Genomic DNA, 13,045 nt, shown 5'->3' with positions numbered 1-13,045 from the left:
GAAGGAAGGAGATTAAATCAGCAAGCTTCTAACAGAAATGTTTAATTTCAGCCAGAACATCACCATCAAATTAGGAAAATAACCAATTGTTAAAAAATTCAAAGGGAAGGGACAGAACACAAACCAAATATCTTAAACACATAACCCAGTCCCAAATTATGAACAATATAGATTATTATGCTATCTAGGTATATCACAATGTTTGATTCACTAAAGAATTGAAAAGATCAAAGTCAATTTTATCATTCTTGCTAAGAAAGAAAAGGAGCCTAGATGTGCTAATTAGCCAGTGCTTTTAATAAACAAAGGTAGAAAAGAAAGATGTTGAGAAATAATCCTTACAATTTTAACAAAGTAATAGAGATAAAGTTCCTTGAAAGCCTATAACCTCAAAATCTTGTTCTGTCTAGAGCACAAAAAAATAAAAACTGCACATCACCTATACTTGGGACAATCAATTCATGAGACATCCCTGAGATAACAACTAGTATGATCAATATAGTTTTGAACACTTATACTCAAAAATAACTCAATATTTAAAACATACTCAAAGTTCAATTCACATTAAAAATACATTCACTATTTAAAAGGTTGCTAGTATGCTGGGCGTACTAACACTATACTTTATTATTTTAATGATAACTACTTTATAAATGAAGTACCTTGCAGAGCAAATTTAATAATGATTTTTTAAAGGCCTGAATTTAGACACTGGACACTAAAGCCAGCCTCCCCATTTTCTTCAGTCCCTTCTGCTCAACTAAATTAGCATCATCCCGCCACATATTTGTAACCAGAAAAGTGAAAGAAATTTTAGGCAGAGTAATAGAAGCTTTTCCTTCTGTTTCTCAGGGACTTTTTCCTGAACCTGGAAAGAAAACTTTCACTTTTTTTTTCTTTTTTTCAAAATTTATCAGCTGCCCCGTGGCATATCAAGTACCCGGGCCAGGGATCAGAGCTGAGCCGCAGTTGTGACCTACACCAACCATAGCTGCAGCAACACTGGATCCTAAACCAACTGTGCCCAGCCGGGGACTGAACCTGCGTCCTAGCACTCCAGGGACACCACTGATCCCCACTGAGCCACAGTGAGAACTCCAAAATCTTTCACTGTTTAAGAGTATTATTATGTCCCTACTTGCCAAGTTCTCACCCCACTGATGGCGTTAACTTTGTTAAAAGGACAAATTCACTCTAAGAAAGGCTTACTACTTAATAGCTAAAATAAAAATCACACTTACTAAGATTTTAGTTTCCATGCTATAACCTCCACCTTGTACATGGTTAGAATAAAGGTATAGTTTACAAATCAGACCAAAGACAAGATTCAGTCTTCATGCGAGCTCAGATTCTGACTTCCTCAGGTGACACTGCAAAACGTGATAAGTGGTTCTGTATGACTGTGAATAGCTATTCCTGCAAAGGAGACCAAAACTGAATTTCACTTAAAGCCTACTACTTTATCCACAAGTATTTTTTTTAAAGGCTGTATTTTAATAAATGCTCTATTTTAATCCTACTCATTTAATAATGACTACTATTATTTAGTTTAATCTAACACAATATATGAGCTAACTGATTGGACTGGTCAAATGAGACACAGGAAAGATATTTTCCTGTGAAACCTTAAACATGCGTGTGGTACGCTAACATTATCATTAACTTTAAGTTGGTAGTGCTAACAAGTCAATTCCTACCTCTGCTTGTTACTATTTAAGGGGGAAAGGTGATATAAACCAAATAAACAGAAAAAGCCAAAAAAAAAAAAACCTGCTTATATTTAACTTTAAAGACTTTTTCTCTTTCAGCAACTGTATTTTTCTCTAAACTAGGTAATTTTAGCTGATTAGACTTTTTTTTTCTTTGGGCCATACCCGTGGCATACGGAAGTTCCCAGGCTAGGGGTCAAATCGGAATTGCAGCTGCCAGCCTACACCACAGCCACAGCAATGCCAGATCCAAGCCATGTTATGTGACCTATGCCAGAGCCACAGCAACACCAGATCCTTAACCCACTGAGTGGGCCCAGGGATTGAACCCACGCTGTCGTGGATACACATTCAGTTCATTAACACTGAGCCACAGTGGGAATTCCCTGTTTAGATTTTTAAATTTAGTTTGTACACACCGATTACACACAATCTGACAGCAATCCAAAAGTGTGCGGAAGGGTAAAGACTCTAATCCATAAGATGGACAGTCGAGATCAAAGGGCAGCGTTCATATTCATTAGGCAGTTTTTTCCTCTAGTTTCTCAGAAATGCCACATACATAAATTACTTGCTCATGCTACTAAAAATTAAAACGAGCAAGCAGAAACTTATGACAAGAACAAATGAAAATGATGACTATATATGGGCCATACTGTAAGTAATTTCGGTATTTTTGTTAGTAATTTCAGTATTTCATTTAAAATATTCACATGCAAAAAGTCATGCCTGCTTTGATAAGTCTTACTCTGATGCAGGTTCAACTAAGCAATCTGTGGCCTTATGTTATCTTAGCTAATCTTCATGGAATTAATGTGTCAGCATAACATACTTAAATTGTCCATGTCTGACAAAAAAATAAACAAAAAGATCTGCCATTAAAAATCATTTAGGAGTTCCCATCATGGCACAGTGGAAACGAATCTGATTAGGAACTATGAGGTTGCGGTTCGATCCCTGGCCTCATTCAGTGGGTTAAGGATCTGGTGTGGCTGCGGCTCTGGCGTAGGCCGGCAGCAACAGCTCCAATTCGACCCTAAGCCTGGGAACCTCCAAAGGATGCTAGTGTGGTCCTAAAAAAAAAAGAAAAAAAAAACAAAAAACATGATTATATATGCCTGGTAAATAGCCTAACCCTCCCCCAAATTTAGGTAATTAAGCAGTACCAAAACCAAGCTCAAGAGTTTTGAGTTAAAAGTGAGTTACGTTAGATAATGGTATATACAGTACCCACTCCATGGGCATTGAGACTTTGCAGGAATATTGGTTTTCATAACTGACAGCTGAAATTCACTGGCGAGGATTATCTGAGAGCCGTCTGTATCTGTGGTAATCAGTAAGTGGGACAGAACAGCAAAGACAACATCAGTTCAACTACCTGATTTTGCATTACTGAAATGAAGTTAACACTAAGTACACTTCTTCTACCAGATGTCAAAACATCCCCAAAAGAACATGAAATGACTCTTTTATCAGCAGCCAGCTTGAGACTTAACACTATACACTGAAATAAAACCCTTACTAAATATCTTTCAAGTTAACATATATTCATATATCCAAATAGACTTAATTTACAAGACTAATTCTGCATAAAATACAGATTTCCAAATCCTATCTAAGTATATCATACTTCAGTTAATCAGTACACACAGCAACAACAAAATCTGTGTAATAAGAATCTTCTTTAAGGGGAGCTAGACACAATTGCTTCTCTTAAAACAATATTCTTTGGTTCAAACGTAATATCAGCAGTTCCCACCCTGCGGACCAGAGTCCATGAATCTAACTGCACATCAAATTCTACCTGGAGACAGACTGAATAATGTCTCCAAATATGTCAACATTTTCCAGTATTAAATTCATAATTGCTTTTGGAATTCCCATTGTGGCTCAGGAGTAATGAACCCACCTAGTATCCATGAGGATGCGGGTTTGATCCCTGGCCTCGCCCAGTGGGTTAAGGATCTGGCATTGCCATGAGCTTGGTATGGGATGAAGATGCAGCTGGGATCTTGTGTTGCTGTCTGTGGCTGTGCTGTAGGCTAGCAGCTGCAGATCCAATGCGACCCCTAGCCTGGGAATTTCCATATGCAGTACATGAGGCCCTAAACAGCAGCATAAAAAAAAATAAAAAATAAATTCACAACGGCCTTTGGTTATATACTCTCCAACTCAAACAATAATAAAAGCGTAAGTATTATGGTGTACAGATTAACAGCAAGGGAAAGGTTCATAAATGAACACTTTTTATACTATCATGTTTAGCAATGAATGAATTAGACCGTGCCTGTGAAGCATTACTTGACACTACAGAATACCTCTACATTTAAGTCACTCCCTCAAAACTGTAGTTACACTGCAAATTCACCCAACCAGCTACTAATACCTTATGAAGGAGAACTAGAGAAGTGAAAGGATCCCACTAAGCACAAATTCCTTGAGAAACAATCTGAGAGAAGCTCAGTTGCCAGTTAGTCTCAAATGATGAGCAGTTATCCAAAGGATGGACTGACAGTCTATTAGGTTTTGCATTAGCTTTATTAGTATAAGTCTATATTTAGTAATATTAATATTAGTAATGTTAATAGGTATTAATTTATTAACAAATTGATAGAAATATTAATTAACATCAATCTCTAGAAATTTACAAATGCTCTGAAAGCATTTTAGGGGGACTAAAGATGAAAGCTAAATCTAGAAGAATATTCCAACCATGCTGAATTTTCATGTTCTATTAAAATATTACAAGGTAATTCTTTTTTTTCTTCTTCTTAAGGCTGCACTTGCAGCATACAGCACTTCACAGGCTAGAGGTTGAATCAGAGCTACAGCTGAGGCCAATGCCACAGCCACAGCAATACCAGATCCAGACTGCATCTGGGACCTACTCCAAAGCTTGCAGCAATGCCAGATCCTTAACCCACTGAGGGAGGCCATGGACCGAACCTGCATCATGGATGCCAGTCAGGTTCTTATCCCACTGAGCCACAAGTGGAACTCCGTAAGGTAATCCTGACCTGCAGTATTCATATAACTCAAAAGTACTATCCGCAACTCTTAAGCCAAAAATCCTGCACAGTCATTTCCTCTTCTCTCCTCAGCATCTCTCTGCATCACTGTCTTCCTCACAACAGTCAAAAGAAAGAAGAACCGGTTTGAACAAGACCCTGAAGACTGATGATACGATGAACCCTCTATCTACAAATCTGACCTCATTTCAAGGCCCCAGTAGCTTATCACATCCTACATTAAACCTCATCTTCCTCTCACAACAAACCCCTAGCCTGACTTCTCCAGTTTCCACTAATGCTTCTGCACCCAGTGTAGGAACTCAGACTCATCTTAAATTCTGCCTTCTCCCCATAGATTTTCTCGGGTGGTCTCTGTATAATCAGTTCTTTTCTTTCCATGTCAGGGACCATCACCTCTTTCTCAGTTCAGGTCAGAGCTACCATAATAGCCTCCGAAGTGCATCTTCCCTTTCTAAATCTATTCGGCTCACGATTACCAAAATAATCCTCCTAGTAACAAGTCTCTCATTCTGAAGCTCTTCTGTAGCAGTATAAACTCTCAACTCTCCCCCAATACAAAAACAACCACGCGTACCCCAGACTCATTCATGGACCACCACCCCGCTGTGACACACACAAGGCGGCACTACCTTAGAGTAACAGGCACCACAGACACACACACAGTTGTGGCAAATCCTACCCATCCTCTAAGGCCCAGTTCACATTTCAGCGCTCTTGTGAAGTTTTTCAAATCATTTCGAGTACACGCCAAGCAACCTCACTTTTATTAACGTCTGGACCTACTGTATGCCCTCCCGAGGCCAGGCTCCGGAACACTAAGTTGTGGTCTTCCTCATGTCATTTCCTCCCCTCGGTTTTTAATCAGGTAGCCAGGCTTTCAAAAACTTCCCCAGAGATGCAAGGATTCTTCAATATACACAAATCAATCAATGTGCTACACCACATCAACAAACTGAAGAATATAAACTGTATGATCATCTCAAGAGAGGCAGAAAAATTCAACACTGAATTTTGATTAAAAAAAAAAACAAAAAAAAAACAAAAAAACTCTCCAGAAAGTGGGCACAGAGGGAACCTACCTCAACATAATAAAAGCCATAAATGACAAACCCAGAGCTAACACCACTCTCAGTGGTGAAAAGCTGAAAGCTTTAACACTAAGATCAGGAACAACATAAGAATGTCCACTCTCACCACTTTTATTCAACATACTTTTGGAAGTCCCAGCCAGGCAATCGGAGAAGAAAAAGAAATGAAAGGAATCCAAACTGGAAAAGAAGAGAGAAAACCATTACTGCCTGCAGATGACATGATACTACTATACACAGGAAATTCTAAAGATACTACCAGAAATCTACTAAAGCTTATCAATGAATTTGGTAAAGTTGCAGGATACAAAATTAATACACAGAAATCACTTGCATTCCTATACACCAACAATGAAAGATCAAAAAGAGCAATCAAGGAAACAATCTCATTTACCATCACATCAAAGAAAATAAAATACCTAGGAATAAAACCTACCTAAGGAAGCAAAAGCCCAGTATGCTGAAAACTGTAAGACACTGATGAAGGAAGCTGAAGAGGACACAGACGGAAAGACGTACTGTGCTCTTGGGTGGGAAGGATCAACACCATACCACCACGGCAGTCTACAGATTCAGCGAAATCCCTGTCAAACTACCAATGGCATTTATCAAAGAACTAGACCAAAAAATGTTTAAATTTGTATGGAAACATAAAAGACCCCGAATAACCAAAGCAATCTGGAAAAAGAAAAACGGAGCCGAAGACAGACTTTAATACAAAGCTACAGTCATCAAAACAGTGTGACACTGGCACAAACACAGAAATATAGATCAGTGGAACAGCACAGAAAGCCCAGAAATAAACCCACTCACCTATGGTCAATTAATCTACGACAAAGGAAGCAAGAATACACAGTACAGAAAAGACAGCCTCTTCAATAAATGGTACTGGAAAAACTGGACAGCTACATGTGAAAGAATGAAACTAGAACACTCTCTAACACCATGCACAAAAATAAACTCAAAATGGATTAAAGACCTAAACATAAGACCAGGTACTATAAAAACCTGAGAGAAAAACATAGGCAGAACACGCTGATAGAAATCACAGCAAGATCTTTCTTAATCCACCTCCTAGAATAATAAAAAATAAAAACAAATGGGACCTCTTTAAACTAAAAGCTTCCGCACAGCAAAGGAAACCATAAACAAAATGATAAGAAAACCCAAAGCATGGAAGAAAATATTTGCAAATGACGTGGCCGACAAAGAATTAAATCTCCAAAATATACAAACAACATATGCAGCTTGATATCAAAAATAAATAAATAACCCCATCAAAAAAGTGGGCAGAGGATCTAAATAGACATTTCTCCAAAGAAGACATACAGGTGGCCAAAAAAGACATGAAATGATGCTCAACATCACTAATTACTAAAGAAATGCAAATCAAAACTACAATGAGGTATCACCTCACACCAGTCAGAATGGCCGTCATCAAAAAAATCTACAAACAATAGATGCTGGAGAAGGTCTAAAGAAAAGGGAACTCTTATACACTATTGGTGGGAATGTATGCTGGTCCAACCACTAAGGAATATGGAGGTTCCTAAAAAAAAACCCTAAATATAGCACTACCATATGATCCAGTAATCTACTCCTGGGCTTATATTTGCAGAAAATTTGAAAAGATACATGCACCCCAATGTTCACTGCAGCACTATTTACAACAGCCAAGACATGGAAGCAACCTAAATGTCCATCAACAGAGGACTGGATAAAGAAGATGTAGTATATATATACAACAGAAAACCAGCCATAAACAAGAATGAAATAATGCCATTTGTAGCAACATAGATAGACTTAGAAATCATCATACTAAGTGAAGTCAAAGACAAATATATGAGCCCACTAAAAGGTAGAATCTAACAAAAATGATACAAAAAAACTGACAAAACAGAAACAGATTCAAAGATTTGAAACCAAATTCATGGTTACCAAAGGGGAAATGAGGCGCAGGAGGAATAAATTAGAGGGTTGGGATTGACAAATACACAGTACTATATAAAAAATAAATAGGTAACAAGGACCTACTATATAGCACAGCATAATCTACTCATTACTGTGAAAAGAATGTGAAAAAGATATATGTATATGTATGCATAACTGATTTACTCTGTTATATGCCTAAAACTAACACAACTTATTAAGTCAACTATAATCCAATAAAATCTATTAAGAAAAAAAAAAGAATCAGTAGTAGTGTTTCAAAAACATGCTGACCTTCCTCCCACACAGAGATCACTGTTATCCATGTCACCTACATCTAAGGAGGAAGTTCGAACTAAACATACGTGCTAAGGCCCCATCCCAAGAATGCTTGGACAAGCTGGACAAAATAAATTTAGTTAAAATAATAGAACATTTGTCATGGTGACCTTGGCCTTACTGGCACATGCCTTAATTAACTAGGGCAATTACCAGTAGAACCAGTACATCTAACTTCATTCCAACCAAACCTGTCTTTAAACTATAACAGATGGCCAAGAAACACATGAAAAGATGTTCAACCTCACTCATTCTTAGAGAAATGCAAATCAAAACCACTCTGAGGTACCACCTTACACCAGCCAGAATGGCCATCATCCAAAAGTCTACAAATAATAAGTGCTGGAGAGGGTGTGGAGAAAAAGGAACCCTAGTACACTGTTGGTGGGATTGTAAATGGGTGCAACCACTGTGGAAAGCAGTATGGAGATGCCTCAGAAAACTAAACATAGAACTACCATTTGATCCAGCAATCCCACTCCTGGGCATCTATCCAGAGAAAACCACGACTCACAAAGACACATGTACTCCGATGTTCATTGCAGCACTATTTGCAATAGCCAAGACATGGAAACAACCTAAATGTCCATCGACAGAGGAGTGAATCAAGAAGGTGTGGTCCATACACACAATGGAATATTACTCAGCCATTAAAAGGAATGAAATACCAGCATTTTTAGCAGCGTGGATGGACCTGGAAATTATCATGCTAAGTGAGGTCAGTCAGACAATGAGACACCAACATCCAGTGCTTACACTGACATGTGGAATCTGAAAAAAGGACAGACGGAACTTCTTTGCAGAACAGATGCTGACTCACAGACATTGAAAAACTTATGGTCTCCGGAGGAGACAGTTTGGGGGGTGGGGGGATGTGCCTGGGCTGTGGGATGGAAATCCTGTGAAATCAGATTGTTATGATCATTATACAACTACAGATGTGATAAATTCATTCGAGTAATAAAAAATTTAAACTATAACAAAGACTACAAAGTTTTCATTTCAATAAGCCAACGCATGAATTAGGAAAAACAGTAATAAAGGCTACAATGCTATTGGTTTTTCTTTTAAACATAATTAGCTATCCATTGATTAGAATGGAAGAAGATATAGACACACAAAGTTAATCTACGGTGTGTCAAATCTCACATGAAACAATAGCAATGCTCCTTTTAACTTATCTTCTAGTCATTTCAGGGGGAATTCTACCTCTTGACATAGTAGGGCTTTATCTGTAACTTCACTAATTTCCTCTGTGCCCTTCAGTTCCCACATAGTAACAAGAAAGGAAGGAAGGGTGACAGGTAGATAGATTGATCGATCTTGAGCTACTGGAGAACCTATCTTAGCATGATTCCTTTAAACAATTTCAGAGACATCACAGGTCAATCATGTACCCCCAAATTATAACCCCTAACAAATAGTTAACAATCTATGACAAGTTACTGAAGGTCTACTACACACTCAGAAACTTGGAGAGATATGACTAGATAAAACACTGTCCTTGTGCTCAGAACACCTGCAATTTAATTAGATGAAAGATAACTACAGCTTTTTTTTTTTTTTTTTGTCTTTTTGCTATTTCTTGGGCCGCTCCTGCGGCATATGGAGGTTCCCAGGCTAGGGGTCCAATCGGAGCTGTAGCCACCGGCCTACGCCAGAGCCACAGCAATGCGGGGTCCGAGCCGCGTCTGCAACCTACACCACAGCTCACGGCAACGCCGGATCGTTCACCCACCGAGCAAGGGCAGGGACCGAACCCGCAACCCTCATGGTTCCTAGTCGGATTCGTTAACCACTGCGCCACGACGGGAACTCCAACTATAGCTTTCTTAAGCATGCACAGAAGTAGGGAGATTATCTCCAAGAGCACATATCAATCCAGCATTTAAAATATAATAAAACAACTTTTACAAGAGCTTTGAACATGCTACTTCATTCAGAATTTGATTTCTTTCATTATCTTATCCATTCTCTGTTCACAATGAACAGAATAGTCCCAATTAACAATATCGATAGGAACCAAGATTCACTACTAAACCCAGTTCAACTAAAGGCCCTTACCAAACACTACGTTATCTGTGTGACAGAGAAAAGGAGGGTTACAAATAATGAGTTCTGGTATAAAAGAAAGAAAATGATGTGAAAAGTAGGCAGAACCAAATGAATGAAATATTCCAAGGCAAAACTAACTCAGAGCTACCACCTTGTCCAAAAACATCTTTGTTCCCAACACTTCAATTCTAACAAATTTGTCATTTTTCCTAATTTCCAATCCATTAAAGTTATCTGACTTAAAATACTTATTTTAGGAGTTCTGGTGGTGGCTGAGGGGTAATGAATCCCACTAGGATCCATGACAATGCAGGTTCGACCCCTGGCCTCACTCAGTGGGTTAAGGATCTGGCATTGCCATAAGCTGCAGCTGTAGCTCTGATTCGACCCCTAGGCTGGGAACTTCCATATGCCATGGGTGCAGCCCTAAAAAAAAAAAAAAAAAAAAAAAAAAGGCAAACAAAACAAAAACTTCAGTGTAAGCTATTTAAAAATGTCATTTATTAATAATGTGAAGTCATTCAATGAGATTACTTTTCTCACAATTCCTACTGTACTGAATAACAGGAAAAGAAGGCAGGGATTTTGAGTTGGATTTTCATTGGAGAGACCAGGAGAGTAAGTAGGCAAACATTTAGCAAAGGGCAGCCTGGGAAGAAATGCCAAAGGTAGCAGAGGAATAAAAGGACTGCTTACCCAACCATTAGAGGTGGGTGAATGTCCTGGCCAACTCTACTTCACAATTTTGCCAGGGTTGGCCTTGTCCAACTGAGAAGAAAATAGCTAAAACTTAAGCGTTTACTGTACGCAGACATTGTTCTAAGCACTGTACACATACATTAATAAAATCCTCAGAACCCTATGAAACAGGTGCTTTTACTATCTCCAATTTTAAAGACTGGGAACAGGAAGAGAAAAGTTGTGTAACTTGCCTAAAGTCACAAAGCTACTAAATGGCAAAGCCAGGATTTGAACCTGGGCCTTCTGGCTCCAAGGTCTGTACAGCAGACAACATAATAAACATACATTTATACTACGGCCCATGGTCACTTACTCCCATTATCCAGAATCTGGACTACTACTAAACTGTACCGAGTTTCTCACAAAATAGTCTTTCCCAAATGACTAATGACAGACAATATCTAAACAAGTAAACTTAAAAAAAACAAAAAAAAAACTTTTTAACACATACTTCACTAAACTCCAACTTGCAAAGACTCGTATTCTTCTACGTAAAGACTCACATTAAAATCTTGTTTCTTGAATTCACTTTGCAAATACTTTATTTCCAAAGATAATGAAAACATCTTCCCTGCTCCATCTGTGACAAGTTCTGACAGTCAAGCTCAAATTTAAAAATATACATTTAATGTTAAGTTAATGTTATCACCCAACAGATCTATTTAAAATCCTGTTTCTAGGAGTTCCCATCATGGCACAGTGGGAAACGAATCCAACTAGGAATCATGAGGTTTCGGTTCGATCCCTGGCCTCGCTCAGTGGGTTAAGGATCCTGTGTTGCCGTGAGCTGTGGTGTAGGTCGCAGACATGGCTTGGATCCTGCGTTGCTAAGGCTGTGGTATAGGCCAGCAGCTGTAGCTCCAATTAGACCCCTAGACTGGGAACCTCCATATGCTGCGGTTGCAGCCCTGAAAAGAAAAATTAATTAATTAATTAATTAAATCCTGTTCCTAAAACAAAGCTATCAGAACTCCCATGTGGCACAGTGGAATAAAGATCCAGTGTTATCACAGCAGTGGCTCAGGCTGCTGCTGTGGCATGGATTCTATCCCTGTTCCGGGAACTTCTACATGCCACAGGCAGAGCCAAAAAAGATTAGAAATTAAAATAAAGAAATAAACAAAGCTATCATACATTCATACATGATACCACTTATGAATTATCCATGCCTAATGATAATAACTATCAGACCTGAATGTGATCAAGCTTCCAGATCTAACTACCAGTTTATAGGATCACAGGGGATAGAGGCTCAGATTCTGCACAGATACAACCAGCAAATCCCTATGGGTGTGTGCATATGAAAATTTACACACACACTAAAAAATAATTTGAACACTGATTTTTTTTTTTTTCTTTTTATGGACAAACCCGCAGCATATGGAAATTTCCGGGCTAATGGTCAAATTGGAGCCGCAGCTGCAGGCCTACACTACAACCATGGCAACACCAGATTCGAGCCCCATCTGTGACCTACACCACAGCTTGTGGCAATCCCTGATCAAGGCCAGCAACTGAACCCACATCCTCACTGACACTATGTCAGGTTCTTAACCTGCTGAGCCACAACAGGAACTCCTGAACACTGATTTGATAATAAGAAGTTATTAAAAATTTTAAGGTGTTACTACAGTATGGTACCTGTTTTTCAAAGAATATTTTTCTCTTAAAAGACATACTCAGTTATTTACAATGTTATAAGATGTCTTGAATTTGCTTTAAAATAATTCACTGGGAAGAAGCAACAAGAATATAAACAAAAAAAAGACTGGCCACTGGTGATGGATACATGAGAACTCATTCTCCTAGTCTCTCTATATGTGTATGTTGAAAATTTTCATAATGAAATTTTAAAAATCTATCAAGAAAGAAACAAATGCTGTTCTAGGCTAAAAATTAAAGCTTAGATTGCTAAAACTAGAAAAGAAGCAGTAGAAGTTCCCGTTGTGGCTCAGTGGTTAACAAATCCAACTACGAACCATGAGGTTGCAGGTTCGATCCCTGGCCTTGCTCAGCGGGTTAAGTATCTGGTGTTGCCGTGAGCTGTGGTGTAGGTCACAGAAGCGGCTCAGATCCCGAGTTGCTGTGGCTCTGGTGTAGGCTGGTGGCTACAACTCTGATTAGACCCCTAGCCTGGGAACCTCCATATGCC

The 13,045-nt window shown here is 38.7% G+C and overlaps 1 protein-coding gene across 5 annotated transcripts in view; it reads right to left on the bottom strand.

Moving 5' to 3' along the window:
• Nucleotides 1-13,045, bottom strand: part of ZRANB1 (zinc finger RANBP2-type containing 1) — a 71,882-nt gene that overhangs the window by 44,499 nt on the left and 14,338 nt on the right. For 2 of the 5 annotated variants that reach the window (XM_047759500.1, XM_047759505.1), the window contains exon 1: nucleotides 1,242-1,420. The exons of 2 other annotated variants lie outside the window; for them this stretch is intronic. In XM_047759500.1, coding sequence (XP_047615456.1) covers nucleotides 1,242-1,282 — 41 coding nt within the window. In that variant the 5' untranslated portion in view covers nucleotides 1,283-1,420. Of the gene's footprint in view, nucleotides 1-1,241; nucleotides 1,421-5,953; nucleotides 5,973-13,045 lie in introns of those variants that run through there. One more of the 5 variants, XM_047759504.1, reaches the window with a different exon arrangement.

This window comes from Phacochoerus africanus, chromosome 15, assembly GCF_016906955.1.
Source record: "Phacochoerus africanus isolate WHEZ1 chromosome 15, ROS_Pafr_v1, whole genome shotgun sequence".
Lineage (NCBI taxonomy): Eukaryota > Metazoa > Chordata > Mammalia > Artiodactyla > Suidae > Phacochoerus > Phacochoerus africanus.
This window is presented reverse-complemented; position numbering and strand designations above follow the sequence as displayed.